General features: G+C 37.0%; 1 protein-coding gene across 1 annotated transcript in view; it reads right to left on the reverse strand.

Annotated features, from left to right (window-relative positions):
* Positions 1-20,032, reverse strand: part of IFT140 (intraflagellar transport 140) — a 188,158-nt gene that overhangs the window by 91,439 nt on the left and 76,687 nt on the right. Inside the window, exons 16-17 of the mRNA XM_043969752.1 lie at positions 19,742-19,910; positions 8,168-8,299 (exon numbers count right to left, since the gene is read on the reverse strand). Coding sequence (XP_043825687.1) covers positions 8,168-8,299; positions 19,742-19,910 — 301 coding nt within the window. The remainder of the gene's footprint in view (positions 1-8,167; positions 8,300-19,741; positions 19,911-20,032) is intronic.

The following is a 20,032-nucleotide window of genomic DNA, read 5'->3' on the forward strand; positions in this document are numbered from 1 at the left end:
AATAAAAATATATCAATAAACATTTATTTTAAAAGAACTGTACAAATTAAAGCAATCTACAGCCATATTTTTAAAATGTTCTCAATCACTACTGATAAGTGAAATACAAATTAAAACTACTCTGAAGTACCACCACACACCTATCAGGTTGTCTAATAATTGAAACATTAATGCAGTGTTGGTGGAGCTATGAATTGATCCAACTATTCTGGAGAACAATTTGGAAACATGCCCCAAAGGCTATAAAACTATGCATACCCTTTGACCTAGCAATACCACTACTAGGTCTATATCCCAAAGAGATCATTAAAAAACGGGGAAAGGATCCATATGTACAAAAATATTTATAGTTGCCTTTTTCGTGGTGGCAAGGAACTGGAAATTAAGGGAATGCCCATCAATTGGGGAATGACTAAACAACTTGTGGTATATAAATGTAATAGAATACTATTGTGCTATAAGAAATGATAAGTGGGTGGATTTCAGAAAAACCTGGAAAGACTTACATGAATTGATGCTGAGTGAAATGAGCAGAACCAAGAGAATATTGTACATAGTATCAACAATACTGTAGGATGATCAACTGTGATAGATTTTTTTTTTTTTTGCGGGGCAATGGGGGTTAAGTGACTTGCCCAGGGTCACACAGCTAGTAAGTGTTACGTCTGAGGCCGGATTTGAACTCAGGTCCTCCTGATTCCAGGGCCAGTGCTTTATCCACTGCGCCACCTAGCCACCCTATGATAGACTTTTAACTCTTCTCAGCAGTACAATGATCCAAGACAATGCCAAAAGACTCAAGATGGAAAATGGTCTCCACATTCAGAAAAACAATTATGGAGTCTGAATGCAGATTGAAGCATACTATTCTCACTTTTGCTGTTGCTTTTGTTGTTGTTGTTTATTCTTTCTTGCATTTTTTCCTTTTGTTCTGATTCTTTTCTTATGACACGACTAATATGGAAATATGTTTAACATGAGTGTAATGTATAACCTTTATCAAATTGCTTCCTGGCTTTGGGAGGTGGGAGGGAAAGGAGGGTGGGAGAAAAATTTGGAACTCAAAAAAAAAAATCTTTATATGTAATTGAAAAATAAAATAAATAGGGCAGCTAGGTGGCACAGTGGAAAGAGCACCGGCCCTGGAGTCAGGAGTACCTGAGTTCAAATCCGGCCTCAGACACTTACCACTTACTAGCTGTGTGACCCTGGGCAAGTCACTTAACCCCAATTGCCTCACTAAAAAAAAAAAAAAAGAAAGAAAAAGAAAATAAATAAAAGACATGTACAGTTTAAAATAGAATACATATATAAATAACTAAAATATAAGACAATGTGTGATAAAAGCCATAAAAGAAATATTATTCCTAGTACTAAGATGGTCTACAGGAGGTAGATATAGGATAGCATTTAGTTGGGGAAATCAGGGTAGTTTTCATGGAAGAAGTGACACCATGAGCAGAGGCGCAGGGGCAAGAAAGTGTAAAGTATGTTCAGAGAATAATGACTAGTTCATTTTTCTAAGACCATAAAGCAGTAGTGGGAAGCCATACTGGAATGGTGGATTGAGGCCAAATCATAGAACCTGAATGACAACTTGAAGCACATGAACTTTATTCATTAAGCATTCACAAGCCATAAGCAGGTTGATGCTTTAAAAGGATAAATCTGGTGGTACGTTACAGTTCTCCATTACCACCAAGGGACTGCTGCTGTTGGACTGGATCCTATCCTGGACTAGAACTTCCATCAACTCTGTCAGGAGGTATGTGCTTCATCATAGGTTCTCTAGAAGCATAGTGAATTACTTAATTGACCAGAATTCTCAAGTCTTTCAACGTTTTGTGTGAGTGTGTGTATGTGTGTGTGCGTGTGAGAGAGAGAGAGAGACAGAGACTTCATATTGAATTGATTATATTTATAAACCATTTAACTTGCTTTAAACCAATACTGATTTCACTTGTTGACTCTACATCCTCTATTTTAATGATCTCATCAGCAACCATGAGTTCAATTATCATCTCTAAGCATATATATGCATATATAAGCATATATATATCAACTACTTCCAATGCATCTCTACATCTTAAGCTTCTATAGGCATCTTAATTCAACATGTCCAAAATAGAATTTGTTATAGTCTCCCTAAAATTATGCTGCTTCTAAGATTCTCTATTTCATTTGGAAGCACCGCCATCCTTCCTATCAAAAAGTTTACAACCTCAAAGCTATCTTTAGCTCTTCCCTCTTTCTCATCTATGTATCTACAATCAGTGGCCAAATCTTCTCAATTCTTCCTCTACACTATCTTTTCAATTTCTCTATGCAGATGACTTCTAGATCTACAGATTCAGATCTAATCTTTCTGCTCAGCTCAAGTTCCATGCAACTACCTGCTGGACATTCTAAACAGCCCTCTGATGAGTATCTCAAACTCAACATGACCAAAATGGAATTTATTATTTTCTCTCCAACCACATTCCTCTTCTAATCCCCCCCATTTCTGTTGCATGCACTATCATCTTTCCAGTTTCTCAGATTAATAAATTTGATATCATCCCTGATTCTTCCCTCTCAATCATCTCTCATTATCCAATGTTTCTAAGACTTGTTGATTCTACCACCACCACATATCTTGCATCTGTTCCCTTTTCTCCACTCACATAACCATCACTCCCATATCACCTTTCATATGGACTAATTATAATAGCCTTCAAATTGGACTATCAGCTTTCAGTCTCTTTCCTTTCTATTCTACAATCCACAAAGTTATCTAAGTAATTTTCCTAATGTTGTTCAATGAAGTGATCAACCACAATTCTTGAGAACTAGTGATAAAGCATGATAACCACATGCTGACAGAGGTGACTGACTCAAGATGTAGAATAAGACATACATTTTCAGATAGGGCCAATGTGGGAATTTCTTTTGCTTTACTATGTATTTTTTTTTTTTTTGCAGGCAACGGGGGTAAAGTGACTTGCCCACGGTCACACAGCTAGTAAGTGTCAAGTGTCTGAGGCCGGATTTGAACTCAGGTACTCCTGAATCCAGGGCCGGTGCTCTATCCACTGCGCCATCTAGCTGCCCCTACTAGGTATATTTTTAAAAAGTTTTATTTTCGGGGCAGCTAGGTGGCGCAGTGGATAGAGCACCGGCCCTGGATTCAGGAGTACCTGAGTTCAAATCCGGCCTCAGACACTTAATACTTACTAGCTGTGTGACCCTGGGCAAGTCACTTAACCCCAATTGCCTCACTAAAAAAAAAAAAAAAAGTTTTATTTTCCTTGTGGTTTTTTTTTTCAACTTAGGAGTAGGAGTAGAAAAGAAAGTTGTGATAAAGAGGCCAAAACAATAAAGAAAAGAAAAAGAAAGAAAAACAGGCCAGTGAAATAATTTTTTAATGCTGAGAATAGAAAAGGAACAACTGAAAGAATCACAGACAAGCAGTATTGCTTTGAAAGTCACATATTGGATTTTTTACATATTATAAAAGAAAATCAAGTTGAATATTATAAGAGATTCATAGCTTCATGCATAATCTTTTCGTCTTGTTCTACTCTCTATATTAAAATGTTTATTTTATTTGGTGTTTGTTAAATTCAGAATAAAAACATTTTAAAAAAATCTTTCTAAAGCACAAGTTTGATCATGTCTACTTCTCAAGGACCTTTCTATTTATTACCTTTAGGATAAAATACTACTCAAATGCACAGTTAAAGCTTTTCACAATCAAGAAACCTTTATGGAAATATTTGACATTATTCCTTTCCATGCTTTCCATATTCCAGCCAAATTGACTTATTTGCTGTTCCCCAAACTTAGCATTTCATCTTTGGGCCTTTGCATTCACTAAGCCTTGAATATACTCCTTCTCATTAAATTGTGATCTCCTTAAGGGCAAGAACTCTCTTTTGTCTCTTGTTGTATCCCTAGCACTGAGCACCACTTAGTAAATGTTTATTGATTGTTTGATCCTCACCTCTAACTATTAAAATTCTTATCTTCTTTTGAGGTTCAGTTCATGTATCACTGCCTATTAGAAGCCTTTTCTAATCCACCAAGATGGTAGGATTCTCTCTCTCTCTCTCTCATTAAATAACCATATATATATATATATATATATATATACTTACCTGTTTACATAGTATCACCTTCCAGTAGAATGTAAGCTCCTAGAAGGCAGAGACTGGTTTTTGGTTTTTGGTTTTTTTGGTTTCTATATCCCTAACTTTCATATAGTTCCTAGCACATAGTAGCACTTAATAAATGCTTCCTGATTTGGACTGGGGAGAGGAAGGGACTATATCAGTGGATACCTGATATCCACTGGAAGCTAATGCAATAGTACTGATAAGATGTAATAAGATAACGTATTAGAGAAGTCACAGTAGAAATTTATTTTTTAAAGAAAAAGATGAAAAAAGCATTGTGAAAAATAATAATCTCTACTTGGCAAATAATTAAATGGGAGGGATGTTATGGAGAAGAAGAAATCAGAAGAAGTCAAAGATGATTCCAAAGTTTCATGTTGAGGCATGTGGAAAAATAGTAATATTGCCAATATCAGAGACAGGAAATTTAGGAGGAGGAAATGGTTTGGGACTAAAGATGATTATTTATGCATTTTGAGTTTGAGATGAAAATGGGACATCCTGAGAGAAATGTCTGGTAGTCAGTGGGAAATGCTGAACTGGAACTCAAGAGAGTGCTTGAAGCTACAGAAAGAGAGGCCTGGGGATTATCATCATGGAAGTCTTAATGAATGTGTGCACTCTGGAAGAAAGAAGACAAAGAGATGACGGTGAAAAAAGTTAGAGGTCTCAGAAAATGAGAAGGTGTGAAGTGGGACAGTGCGGAGTGATGAAAACTAGGAAGACAAATGTTACAGAAAGCTCAGAGGGAATGAAGATGAGAAAAAGCCAATGAACTTGGCAATCAGAAAACCACTGATGACCTGTGAGAGCAGTTCTAGCACAGTGGTAAAGGTAGAAGTTAAATGTTAAGGGCTTAAAGAGTGAGAAGATGTAAAGTAGTAATAGTTTCTTTAAAAAGTGTAAGGGCTAAAATTCTAGCTATACTGTCTAAAATATCTAATGAGTGGTCACTAATAAATTATAAGCTTTAGCAAGAGTTAGACTTTTAAGCATTTATTAAGAAGAATAAGAATTTGGTAAAGAGAGAGAGAAAGGCCTACATTCATCTATCTACTCTATTAAAGGGAGAGAGCATTCCTAGCTCCGCTCTCCGCTAGAGGCTACAGGAAAGAGAGTGAGTCAGAGCGCCAGGCTCCCCCTTCTTCCTCCCACAAGCAAACGTCACTTCCTGACACCAAAGAAAAGATGCATGGTCTTGCCCTCAGAGACCTTCACCTCATGGCAGAGCTTTTCTACAGTAAGTCTCTAGCAGGTGGCGTAATTCTAATTGTTACAAAAGAGAGATGCATAAAAGGATCAGTGAATAACAGTACATGTGACTTTGTAGACTTGAATCAGCATGATGTAATAACTTGCTCCTAAGCAATGCTTTGTAGCCCAGAATGGAGAGAAAGAAGACTGGCAGTAGAAGTTACAAGTGGTTGGGGGTTGAAATGGCAGGCATCAAACAAGCTTAGGGGGAGTAAAGGATTCTAGAGAATTAGTGAGAATACTGTCGAAATTGCCAACCAAGGGGCCTGGAAAGGGTATCCAGAAGGGGATGGATGGATTAAGAGAATGGGGAGAAGGGAGTGGTTGAGATCATGATGAAAGTGAAGAATCATTTCTATAGGAATGAAGGAATAGGAGCAGACAATGATGATGGAAACCCTAGTCTGAGAAGAGATGCTCAAAATCCAAGATCTTAAGAGGTAGAACAGTTCTGAATCATGACAAGGCAAAGTGGATAAGATTTTGCCCATCGTGTGATAAATGTGGATAAATAGGGAAGAAGAAACTAGAAGGTTAAGAGAGAGACTAGAATCATGTCAGTAAAAGTCATAATAAAGTGACAAAAAGACTTTGGTTATTACTAATGGTCACAGGCTTGCCTCTATAGGCAAGCAGAATTTATTTCCAAGGATAATTTGCTATATACAATTCTATGAACAATAATGTGGCCTTAGTATCAATAGCTTCCATTTACATAGTGTTTTAAGGTTTGAAAAGCACTTTAAGCACATTATCCCCTCTAACCTTTCTATAATCTGGTGAAACAGGAAAAAAAGCAACACTCCCCCCCCCCCCCCATTTTAGAGATAAGGAAACTGAAGCTGAGAAAGGTTAAATGACTTTTTCCAGGTCAGAGCCAATCAAGTGTTAGAGGTGGAATTGTAAAACAGGCCACTTCCTGACACTAAGTACAACACTCTCTCCACTACACCACCCATCTTCTGAGACCAAGTTACAGGCAGAAAATAATTGATAATAATAATCTCAAGTCCCTCATGTGGCCTGCCATATTTAAGTGTGCTCCACCATATTTCCCCTTTCTCCCATACCATCTTTTCACCTCCTGCCATACACATTCTCTTTAGCCCCTTGACCCTATATCTTTTGGAGTTCCTCTACTTACCAGTTCCAGAAACATAATCAAATCAGTATCATAATCAATCACAAATCAAAATGTTAATCTATTCCCTCATCTACTCTCCTTTCTATTCCCCTGTCGACACTCCATTCCTGTAACTTACCAAACGACAGTACTCCACCTGGGCCTCTACTCCCATATTTGTGTAGCCTCCCTCTAATAAAAATATAAGCTCTCTGAGGGTAGGGACTGCCTTTGCTTTTGTATTTGTATCCCCCCAAATTAGTACATTGCCTGGCACACAATAAGTACTTAACAAATGCATTTTCATCCATTTATTCATATTCCCCTAGTTCCTTAACTCCTACTTATAAAGGTGAAAGCAATAAGGCTGAACCAAAACAGAAATATTGAGCTGATAAAATGGGACATAGCCTAATAACTAAGAAAAGAGGCATACAATTCTTATTGGTTATTCCTCAATATCATTTTGTGAGGGAGATTACTAATAATTTTCTCTTTTATAAATAGGGAAGCACAGGAATGAAATTAAGCGAAGTTGATTTGTTCAAAGTCATACATCAAGTATCAAGCTAGAAATGATAGGACAGTCAATTAAATTTTGATTGAGTTATGATACCTCAAATGAAGAAAAAGTTTCATATAAGTTTCTTTGAATATATGGCTAAAACTAGACATGGTTGCTAAACACAAGAATATGTCAAACAGGGGACTGTTGCACTTTAAAATAAAAAACTTAGAAAAAACAGAAAAACAAAAGGTACAAAACAAACAAATAAACAAGACAATGTATACTTACAAATGCCTTATAAATACATCCTCTGTGGAACAACAACTATGATCAGTGGAAAATAAAAAGGAAAAAATGAGAAAAGAAGAGAAAAAACAAATGATGTATAAATATGAAAAAAGATATGCAGTTTAGAAATGATGAAAAGTCCTAGATGGAATGCACTGAGTAATCAATTTTTTAAGTTTTCTAGTTCAGAGAGGAGGAAAAAGGAGTGAAGAAAAATTAAATAAAACTCTAATGGATGGCATCTAATGACACCACTTCTGTCTATACTGTGAACAAAAACTTAAGAGACAAAGACTGGAATACCTCTTCACTCAGTTAATTTCAATTTTTTTTCACTTACCCTGAATATCTCTAAGCATAATTTTAATTTGATATTGTTTTACGCAAGCACTATTCTAAACATATTTTGGTCATTTTTATTAGATACTTTTTCATCTACTGACATGAGAAAATTTGGATATGTTGAATATACAGATTTTTTTTGTTTTTGTTTCCAATGCCTAATCTATAATGAAACATGATATGGCTCAGCCTAGGCAAGGCAAGGTGCTCTCACAAATTCAGGAGTCAAACTACATCTTTCTGATGATAACCAGCTCAGTACTCTTTCATTACAAGACTTTTCTAAAACAAAACGACAATGTATGGCTATCCATGACATGGTAACCCTATTATTATTTGCTGTACATTTTGGGTGCTAAATTATGGTGGTCTTCAAAAAAATAGTTAAACACTATGGAGCCAATTCATACTTCAGAACAATGGGAAAACTGGTATTGATCAGGGCTTAGCCAGGGAAATAAAGGATCAGAAAACTAATCTTTTCAATAAAAGACTCACTTTTTTGGTGAAGTAATAATGTGGCACTTCAATTCCCAGAAGAGCCTGGTAGGCAGAAGGCCGTGGAAAGCTGTCCTGAAGCAAGAGGCCATGTTCTTCAGTGCTGAAGAATGATATAATCAAAACATCTGCCTAGAAGGGGGAGAAAAAAGTATTGTTTTGGTTTTAATGTGGCATTATTCTTTTAAAATTTTGTTTTTATTTTCTATTTTCACTTAGCTGCCCCCTATTTTGTTTTTAAATAGATATTCTTGGGGCAGCTAGGTGGCGCAGTGGATAAAGCACCGGCCCTGGATTCAGGAGGACCTGAGTTCAAATCCGGCCTCAGACACTTGACACTTGCTAGCTGTGTGACCCTGGGCAAGTCACTTAATCCCCATTGCCCCATTTAAAAAAAAAAAAAAGATATTCTTACTATGTCTTTTTTCCTTCCATATTTCCATGCATCCATGATCTCACTGACTTCAAACTGGTGTCAATACTCCCTCCACTGGTTTGTAAGTTATAGTCCCTCTATGCCTTCTCATTCTGAATGATTTTTTTTCTGTTCCTTTTCATATATTCTATCTACATAGACATACCCAAGGTATTAGAGGCCTTTTGCTGTTTTAAAAAAAAAGATACATACACATATATGCAAGGACACTTGTATATGTACATATTTCTGTGTGTACATTTTATGTATATTTAGACATGTGTGTATAGTTCCAGTTCAGTACTTGTATTACCTATCCATTTGTTCTCCCCTACTCTCTCTACAAGAGTAACCCACTACCTCTTTGAGTCATATAAATCCTTCACTGTGACATCTGTCACATAACAGTCATCACTTATCATTGCTCTTTAAGATCATGATTTATATCCTTATTGCATCATTAGAAAATATTGCTGTTAAAGGAGATGGGCTTTTGTCACAGTGGGACACTTGAAATCATTGAAAAGACTGTGTAATTTTCCAAATTAAATACAGTTTAATATTCTTATTCTAGTCAATTCTGGGCAAAGCACAAAAGCTAGTCACAGCACCCACCTGTTCAAGACATGTACTGATGGCCACTTATCTAACAGCATGCCATAACTGGGGAAATTTGTGCTCTTCGTCTGATTTGTTTTTCCTGTGTAGCTGACTTGGCCAAATTGTTTTTTAAGTGGCCATGGATCACACTGAGGAGGTGCAGCATTGTTAAAGGTTTTGATGCAATCAACACAACATCAGTTGCCAAGGAGTGTTGGCAAGGCCTGTTGTTTCCTAACATCTCTCAAATACACCCCCTTCTCCTCTCTGATACTGCCACCACCTTAGCGTAGACCTCCATTTCTTTATGCCTGGATTCTTACACTAGCCTGCTGATAGGTCTGCCTGCTACAAGTCTCTCCCTATCTAGTCTACCCTCCACTCAACTGTTAAAAGTGATATTTGGCATTCAAAGCCCTTTATAAGTCAAGACCCCACCCCCTCCCTCTTCCAGTCTTCTTATACCACCTCACAATCTTTTTGATCCAGTAACACCAGCTTCCTGACTGTTCTCCATGGGCTGGATATTCCCTGTCCTGACTCCAAGCACTTTCATTGGCAGTTCTCCATGCCTGGAATGTTCTCTTTCCTCACCTCTGCCTCCTGCCTTCTTTCAAGTCCCAGCTGCAATCCCACCTTCTACAAAAAGCCTTTCCCAATACCTGTTAATTCCAGTGCCTTTCCTCTGCTGATTATTTCCTATATATATTCCTATACTTGTATTGTTTGTTCAGTTGTTTGCATGTTGTCTCCCCCATTAGACGGTGAGCTCCTTGAGGACAGGGGCTGTCTTCTGCTTTTCTTTGTATCCCTAGCACTTAGCACAGTGCCTGACACATGGTAGGCACTTAGTAAATACTGATTGACTGATTGACTCTATAGCTCTCAGGAATTATGTAACTGAAGACGTAGACTTCTACAAGAAAATTAGTTGCTTGTTGCCTTCTATTTGTCATCAGGGATGCCTTTGATGTTGTATAGTTTGATACAGAAGTTAGAAAGTAGACATATGGATCATTTGCTAATGTCTTCAGTCACTTAAAAAAAACACAATAAAGTACCACCTTTGGTCTTTTGCATTTTTTGGAAATCATCCACTATTGGAGACATCTTGAAAGTCAGTTTCTGAGCACATTTAAAATTATATACCTCTAATATGTTTTGCATGATTGTACATGTATAACCTATAACTGCTTACCATATTTTTGTTTGTTTGCTTCGGTTTTTTGTGGGGCAATGAGGGTTAAATGACTTGCCCAGGGTCACACAGCTAATAAGTGTCAAGTGTCTAAGTGCCGGATTTGAACTCAGGTCCTCCTGAATCCAGGGCCAGTGCTTTATCCACTGCGCCACCTAGCTGCCCCTGCTTACCATGTTACAGAAGGGAGAAGGTAGGAAAGGAAGAGAGAATTTGGAATTCAAAATTTTAAAAAATGAATGTTAAAATTGCTTTTATATGTAATTGGTAAAATATTAAAAAATAAAATTATGGGGCAGCTAGATGGCGCAGTGGATAGAGCACCGGCCCTGGAGTCAGGAGTACCTGAGTTCAAATCTCGCCTCAGACACTTGACACTTACTAGCTGTGTGACCCTGGGCAAGTTGCTTAACCCCAATTGCCTCACTAAAAAAAAAATAATAATAAATAAAATTATGTCCTTCCAGAATGGATTATTTTTTTCCATGTCAGGTCTACCTACTCTTCTCAAATTCATCTTTTTAAGAACCATTGTCACGGTGAGGCCAAAATGGTGAAGTAGCAGGAAGAAACACAACTGAGCTTTAAACCACAACTCCTCAAAACAGATTTAGAAAATACCTTCGAGTCTTCATAGAGAGATCTCAGCAATTCAGATTATAATAGGGAGAAAGAGAGTCATAAGAAGTCTCAGGCCTTGATCTAATCAATAATGGCAGCAAGGAACATTTCAGTTCAGGGAAAGATTATATCCCAGGGCAAGAAGGGATTGCAAATACAACAGAGAGAGGCCCAAACTTGTGTAGAGTTCCAAGTGGCAGCTCTACTCCCTACTACCCAATACTAGGTCATAGATCCAGGACTGAATAAGGATGGGACTTGTTCCTAGGGGTGGTGTTATAGGGTAAGGAACAGTTGCAGGCCTTAAAACCGCATACCAAGCAAGGAGCAAATTCAGAAGCGAACTACAATCATATGGCTCTGACCTTAGGAGCTGAGTGAGGTCTTAGTTCTAGTTCCCATCCCAGTCTGAAGCCTTCAGTGGAATAAACAGAGCTGGAATCCCAGAACAAAGGGAAGCCTCCAATTCTTTCATTTTGAACCAGTATGGTTTTCCAGTTGACTCTTAGTAGCTGAGTCCAGTACCAGCCTACTAGAAATCCAACTGAAACAAGCCCACAGATGTGTTGCTCAAACCAAAACCCAGGTCAGGAATTTGCAGAGCTCAGACCAAAAGGGTAGAGATCAGACTTTGTCTAGGATTAGACTATTCTTTTTTTTGTGTGTGTGTGAGGCAATTGGGGTAAAGTGACTTGCCCAGGGTCACACAGCTAGTAAGTGTTAAGTGTCTGAGGCCGGATTTGAACCCAGGTACTCCTGACTCCAGGGCCGGTGCTCTATCCACTGTGCCACCTAGCTGCCCCAGGATTAGACTATTCTTAAAAAAAAAAAAAGGATTAGACTATTCTGAAGTCTAGCTTGTAGGTCCTCATCCAGACTAGTCCCTGAGATTCTGGAATGACAGATTTAATACTCTAAGAAAACAGCAGCAAGACCCTGGAGGACACAGACTCAGCCCTGACATTTCTTCCAAAAGACTTTAAACATAAAGTCTAAAGTCAGGAAGTAGGGTAAAAAAATGAATAAATAAAAAAAAGAATCCCACCATAAAGAGCTATTATGGTGACAGGGATGCTCAAGACATAAACCCAAAAGAAGAAAATTACTTCGAAATATCCACATATAAGGACTACAAGAAAAACACAACTTGGTAACAATTTAATTAGACTTCCTGGGAGAGATGAAGCAAGAGTTTTAAAAAATTATTTTATAGGGGGTAGTCACTTAACCCCAACTGCCTTAAAAAAAAATTATTTTATAAAGAAAAGTGCTAAAAAAAAACTGGGAAAGAAATGAAAGCTATGGAAGAAAGAATTGGAGAATGATTTAACACCTTGGCACAAGAGACACAAAACTTTGCCAAAGCTACAAACTCCTTGAAAATTGGAGCGGCCTTGGGAAACTGATTCAAACATACTGTGGAACAATTTAGAGCTATGGCTAAAGGGCAATAAAACCACGCATACTCTTCGACCTAATAATAGCACTGCTAGGTTTATATCCTAAAAGAGATTAAAAAAAAAGGTTGAATTAGAAATTGGGGTGATGCCCATAAATTGGAGAATGGCTGAACAAATTGTGGGATGAAATTGTGATGGAACACTATTGTGCTGTAAGAAATGATGAGCAGGCAGGGTCTCCTGGGTCCAGGGCTGGTGCTTCGTCCACCTACCTAACCCATGATGACATCTTTAAAATAAAGTTAAGGGGTAAGAGGAATGTACTGGAAGAAAGGAAAAGAGAGAGGTAGACTGGGGAAAAGTAGATCACATAAAAGAAACAAGAAAAACCTTATGGAAGGGAGGGGAAGTGAGGGAAGCAGTGGGGTAGTGAGTGAACCTTACTATCATCAGAACTGGCTCAAAGAGGGAATAACATACATACTCAAGTGGGTATAGTAATATATATTTGCCCTGAAGGAAAGTGGAAGGGGAAGGAAGGAAGGGCAGATTGAGGAAGGGAGCATTAAAAAGCAAAACACTTTCGAGGAAGGTGAAGATGTTCTGCATAAATGCACATGTATGACTTGTGTTGAATTGCTTGATTTCACAGAGAGGGTTGAGGAGGGAGGGAGGGAAGAAGAAAATTTAGAACACAGAATTAACTCAAAGACCTTAATCTTATCAGAGTGGGCTCTAGGAGGGAATAACATACCTACCCAATTGGGAGGAGTAATCTATCTAACCCTGCAGCAAAGTAGGAGGAGAAGAGGATAAGGAGGGAAGGGTGAAAGAAGGGAGGGCAGAGTGGGGGATGGGCAGTCAGAAGCAAAACACTTTTGAGTTAGAGAGATGCAAATTAAAACAACTCTGAGGTACCACCTGACACCTATCAGATTGGCTAAAATGACAAAAAAGGAAGATAATAAATGTTGGAGAGGCTGTGGGAAAATTGGAACACTAATGCATTGTTGGTGGAGCTGTGAGCTGATCCAACCATTCTGGAGAGCAATTTGGAATTATGCCCAAAGGGCAATGGAGCTGTGCATACCCTTTGACCCAGCAATTCCACTTTTAGGTCTTTTGCCCAAAGAAATCATGGAAGGGGGAAAGGGACCCACATGTACAAAAATATTTATAGCTGCTCTTTACGTGGTAGCAAGGAATTGGAAGTTGAGGGGGTGCCCATCAATTGGGGAATGGCTGGACAAGTTGTGGTATATGAATACAATGGAATACTATTGTGCTATAAGAAACGATGAGCAGGAGGAGTTCAGAGAAACCTGGAGGGTCTTAAGTGAGCTGATGATGAGTGAGATGAGAAGAACCAGAAGAACATTGTACACAGTATCATCAACATTGAGTGTTGACCTACTGTGATGGACTATATTCTTCTCACCAATGCAATGGTACAGAAGAGTTCCAGGGAACTCATGATAGAAGAGGTTCTCCAAATCCAAGAAAAAAAAAGAAAGAACTGTGGAGTATAGATGCTGATTGAACCATATTATTTCTTTTGTTTTGGGTGCTGTTGTTTTTTTTTTTCTATTTTGAGGTTTTGCATCACTGCTCTGATTTTTTCTCTTGTAACAGGATTAATGCAGAAATAGGATTAATGTTATTATGTGTATATATATGTGTGTGTATATATCTATATCTATATGTATATGTATAGAGATATATAGATATAACCTATATCAGATTACCTGCTGTCTAGGGGAGGGGGGAGGGAGGGAGAAAAATCTGAAATTGTAAAGCTTGTATAAACAAAAGTTGAGAACTATCTTTACATGTAACGGAAAAAATAAAATACCTTACACATTAAAAAAAACACTTTTGAGGAGGAATAAGATAAAAGAAGATAGAAAATAGAGTAAATATCATGGGAAGGGAATAGGATGGAGGGAAACATTTATGATGATTGATTATAATGGTAAAACATATGGTACCTACTTTGCTGGGCTATTGTGAAGAAAATTCTTTGTCAAGTTTAAGGTGCTATATAAAAGTTATGATGAACAGGATGCAATCAGAAAAACCTGGAAAGAACTACATGAACTGAAGCAGAGTAAAATGTACCGTACACAAAATAACAGCAATAATGTAAGATGATCTGCTGGGAAGGACGTAGTTATTTTGAGCAATGCAATGATCCAATATAACTCTGAAGGACTTATGAAAATTGCAGTCCATCTACAGAGAAAGAACTAATGGTATCTGAAAACAGATTGAAGCATAATTTTTTTTTTATGGTTCCTTAATCTGAAGTTTTGTTTTTATCTGTTTTCTCACAACCTGGCTAATGTGGAGATGTTTTCCATGACTACTCATGTATAACTTATATTGAATTGCTTGAGTTCTTGGGGTGGAGGGTGGGAAGGGAAGGAAGAAGAGAAGTTGGAACACAAAGTTTTAAAAAATTGATGTCAAAATTTGTTTTTACATGTAATTTGGAAAATAAAATTCTAAACAAGAAATGATGAGCAGGATGCTAACAGAAAAACCTAGAAAGATATACATGAGCTGAAGCAAAGTAAAATGTACTGTATACAAAATAACAGCAATATTGTAAGATTGCTGTAAATGACTTAGTTATTTTCAGGAATGCAATGATCCTAGACAAATCTAAAGGATTTATGAAAAATGCAATCCAGCTACAGAAAAAGAACTGATTGTATCTGAATACAGATTGAAGCATACATTTTTTATTAATTCCTTTTTCTAAAGTTTTTTTGTCTGTTTGCTTTTACAACTTGACTAATGAGGAAATGTTTTGCATGACTACACATGCATAACTTATACTGAATTGCTTGAATTCTTAAGGAAGGGTGGTGAGGGAGGGAGGAAAAGAATGTGGAGCACAAAGTTTTAAAAATCAATGTTAAAATTTGTTTTTACATGTAATTTGAGAAAATAAAATTCTAAATATTTTAAAAGAAAGAAAAGAGAAGAAAATTGGAGTGGTCCAAAGAGAAGATAATGACTCCTTGGGACAAGAAGAAACACTAAAACAAAGTCAAAAGACTGAAAAAAAATAGAAGAAAATGTAAAGTATCTCATAGCAAAAACAAGTGATCTGGAAAAGAGATTAAAGAAAAATCATTTAAGAATCATTGGGCTAGGAGCAGCTAGGTGGCACAATGGATAGAGCACAGGCCCTGGAGTCAGGAGGACCTGAGTTCAAATCCAGCCTCAGACACTTAACACTAGCTGTGTGACCCTGGGCAAGTCACTTAACCCCACTTGCCTCACCAAAAAAAAAAAAAAAAAAAGAATCATTGGGCTAAGTGAAAGTAATGACCAAATAAAGAATCTAGATTTTATATTTCAAGACCTCTTTAGAGGTCCAGCTATCTTAGAACCAGAGGGCAAAGTAGAAATAGAAAGAATCCACTGCTGACTTTCTGAAAGAAAAACCAAAATAAAAACTGCTAGGGACATGATAGCTAAAACCCAGAAATTCAAAGTCGAGGTAAAAATATTGCACAAGCAGCCTGAGACAAAGAAAAGAAAGAATTTAAGAACTGAGCAGCTATAGTCAGGACCACACCAGATTTAGCAGCCACTACAATAAAGGAATGGAGAGATAAGAATATGATATTCCAGAAGGCAAAGGATATAGGCTTACAAACAAAAATAACTTACCCAGCAAAGCTGAGTATAATCCTTTAGGGGGAAAAAATGGACCTTTAATTAAACTGAGCACTCCCAGGTATTTCTGATGAAAAGACCAGAGCTGAGTAAAAACTCTGAAGTGCAAACACAGGAGTCAGGAGATACATAAAAAGGTAATTATGAATAGACAACTGTAAAAGACTAAACAAGGATAAACTGTTTACATTATAATATGGGGAGATGATACATGTGCCCCCTCAGAATCCTATCAAAGGTCAAAGGGAGAGTCTAAATAAACAGAAAGTCTAGAAGTAGTTCTGTTATATTTTAATGATCTTAAAAGAATGGAAAGGGAGAGTAAGAGGAATAAAAGAGAGCATAAAAGAGAAGATGGCTGGGAAAATATCTCACATAATTGAGATTCACAAATATGTTGATACAAATATGGAAAAAGGAATGGGTGAACAGCTGACACTTGAACCTCACTCTCATCTAAATTGGTCCAAAGGAGGCAAGAATATACACACACACACAGTTGGGTAGAGACATTCCTGTGTTGACATTCCTGTGTCAAAGAGAAACACAGGAGGATAAGGCAAGAGGGGAAATGGGGAGAACAAGAGGAAGGGCAAATTAAATAAAGCATTAATCCTAAGCAAAACAAACTCTTAATTAAGATGTGCAAAAATATTTATAGCAGCTTTTTTTATGGTGGTAAAGCAATGGAACCTGAGCAAGTTCCCATCAATTAGAGTGTAGCTGAATAAGTCATGGTAAAGAAATGTGATGGAATACTATTGTACTGTAAGAAATGATGATGGGGATGATTTCAGAGAAACCTAGGAAGATGTTAATGAACTGATGCGAAATAAAGTGAGCAGAACTACAACAATACCATTAAAAAAAAACACCTCTGAAAGGCTTAATAATTCTGATCATCACCATAACCAACAATGATTCCAGAGGACTCATGATGAAACATACTAGCCACCTTCTGATAGAAAGGTGATAGACCCAGAGTGCAAATTAAGGCATTTTGGGGGGGGCATGGACAATGCTGGAATTTTTTTTTTTGCTTGCTTGTATATAGGGATTTTGTTTTTCTTTCTCAATTGAAGGTGGGAGGTAGAATATTAGTATTGTTGATTAAAAATTAATTTATACCTATCAGACTGGCTAATATGACAAAAAAGGAAAATAAATGTTGGAGCTGTGGAAAAATTGGAACACTAATGCATTGTTGGTGGAACTGTGAACTGATCCAACCATTCTGGAATTATGCCCAAAGGGCTGTGGGACTGTTCATACCCTTTGACCCAGTGGTACCACTGCTAGATCTATATCCTAAAGAGATCATAGAAGAGGGAAAAGGACCCACATGTAAAAAAAAAATATTTATAACAGCTCTCTTTGTGATGGCAAAGAATTGGAAATCGAGGGAATGCCCATCAATTGGGGAATGGCTAAACAAATTGTGATATATGAATGTAATGGAATACTATTGTGCTATAAGAAACGATGAGCAGGAGGAGTTCAGAGAAACCTGGAAGGACTTACATGAACTGATGCTGACTGAGAGGAGCAGAACCAGAAGAACATTGTATACAGTAACAGCAACAGTGTGTGATGAACAACTGTGTTAGACTTGGCTCTTTTCAGCAGTGCAATGATCCAAAACAATTTAAAAGAACTCCCGATAGAAAACGTTCTCAAGATCCAGAAAAAAGAACTGTGGATTATGAATGCAGATTGAACCATACTGTTTCTACTTTGGGGCTGGGTTTTTTTTTTCATTCTGTTTTGAGGTTTGTCCCTTGTGCTCTGATTCTTCTTTCACAATATGACTAATGCAGATATATGTTTAATGTGATTGTACATATATAACATATATCAGATTGCTTTCCGTCTTGGGGAGGAGGGAGGGAAAGGAGGGTGGGTGAAAAATTTGGAATTAAAAATCCTATGAAAACAAATGTTGAAAACTATCCTTACATGTAACTGGAAAATAATAAAATACTTTTATTATTTAAAAACATAAAACGAGAGGGTTAGTTAAATTGACCACCAAGGACTCTTTTAACTATACAAAAAATGAAGAGTTATACAAGATTTGTAGAACCTAAGATCTAGTATGAAAACTACCTCAGTGACAGCTAATAATTCCTGAAATTTTAAGAAGTCATTCAGGTGAGAAAAAGAAAATTAAAAAGTAACATTCTTTTTAGAAAAGAATGGGATTTGAAAAAAAAAAGAAAAAAGAAAAGAATGGGATTTGAATCATCAATCAAATAATTAAAACATAAAAAAGAACCTTTACCACTTCCTGCCACAGAGGAAAATATGTCAGTATGATGTCTGATATTACATCATGTAAGGACTTCTCTATTTGGTCGGTGGATGTTACATCCAACAGAATTATCTATTGCTGATCTTTGAAACCAGAACCTTCCAAATACAAATAAATATTTTGGGGAAGGGCGTGATTTGTCATCTATGAACTGACCCAAATCGCTTTTTGGAGGCTATAATAAGATTTTTTTTGTCTGACATTTTCAAGAAATATGGTCTTCTATATATGTGATCTTCCAAAACTTTGAAGCTTATAAGTACTTATAATTTACATTCCAAATTATAAGTAATTCTTTCCAAATTACATTACCAAATTCCTTGCCTTCTTAAAATGGATTTCGGTGAACATAAATTTGCCTTTTCTTGGTGATTTGGGGTCTTTATTGTACTGTACTGTGTTGTATGTAATGCAATGATATTCTAAGAGGTTTACTGAGAGGTGTGTGGAGATAGGAACTCCTATACTAAATGGCTCAAGATTGCTACACTTTTTTTTAGTTCTTCCATTTCGTTGTGAGGCTATTAGTTGTAACCTCTCATTGATGTTGGTTTATCTGCGTCTAATAGATCTTTTCCCTTTCACCCATTCTAATCTCCTAAGGGCTGGGAAATAACATAGACAAGCTTTTTAGAATTATGTGTAGATAAGAGTAAGAATTTAATTCAAGAGACTTTGAGAGAAGACCTGAGTTTCTTCCTTAAGGAATAAACTGCATGGGTTTTGCTATTGCTTTCTTTTCTGCTTACTTTTGGGTTCTGTTATGCTCTAGATGATGGAAGGAGCCAGATGTGTGAATGGGACAAATGGACCATCTTAGTGGTCTTCACTTATAGTGATGAGTCATATTAATTTAGTACCTATTGTATAAACTAGTAATTCCATTTATTTTCTTCAAATTTGCCTCTTTCAAGTTTCAGGCCAATAAGGTAGCATCTGCTCGTTTATGTTTCTGTCTTTAGGCAGAGTCACAAATTGACTAATGTTAATTATACTTTAGTTTCTTCCTTTTTGAAGCTGTTGGCAGGGTCAAGTCAATCAACAGGAAAATAGGGGACTAGGAGCAAAAGAAATAGTGGTCAGATGATGATTCACATCTATAAACCCCTTATCAATGCTTTGGTCATTTTTCAATTTGATCTTTACAACCAACACCTTCCAATCTTTACTCTCTTTCTCATGGTGAATTCAGAATGCCACAAACAAAATAATCTTTATCTATCACTGTAATAATAGTTAACACTTTCCAGGCTGCCTCATTTTATACTCACAAATCACATTATCAAATGACACTAGCTCCTTGCAAGTCCTAAGTCAATAAAACACAAGAGAGGAGTACCATGCTGTTAGGATTCTCCATGGACAGCTGTTTCTTTTCAGCAGGTTGTTGATGGGGAGTAATAGCTTCCTGGACTGCTTCACATACAAAAAGTCTTGGCTCACTCTGGTCCCAGAAGTGGCTGATTGGAACATGATCAAGTAGATTCAGATCCCCCAAAATAGGATTTCTGGGTGGAAAAAAAGGAAGAAATATTTATCTAATACTAGAAGACCATTATTATTATTATTATACTCACTTCATAAACTCCATTGAGGCCTAAACTAAATAGCAACACAGCACAGTCTCATA

The sequence above is a fragment of the Dromiciops gliroides genome, chromosome 1 (assembly GCF_019393635.1).
Source record: "Dromiciops gliroides isolate mDroGli1 chromosome 1, mDroGli1.pri, whole genome shotgun sequence".
NCBI lineage: Eukaryota > Metazoa > Chordata > Mammalia > Microbiotheria > Microbiotheriidae > Dromiciops > Dromiciops gliroides.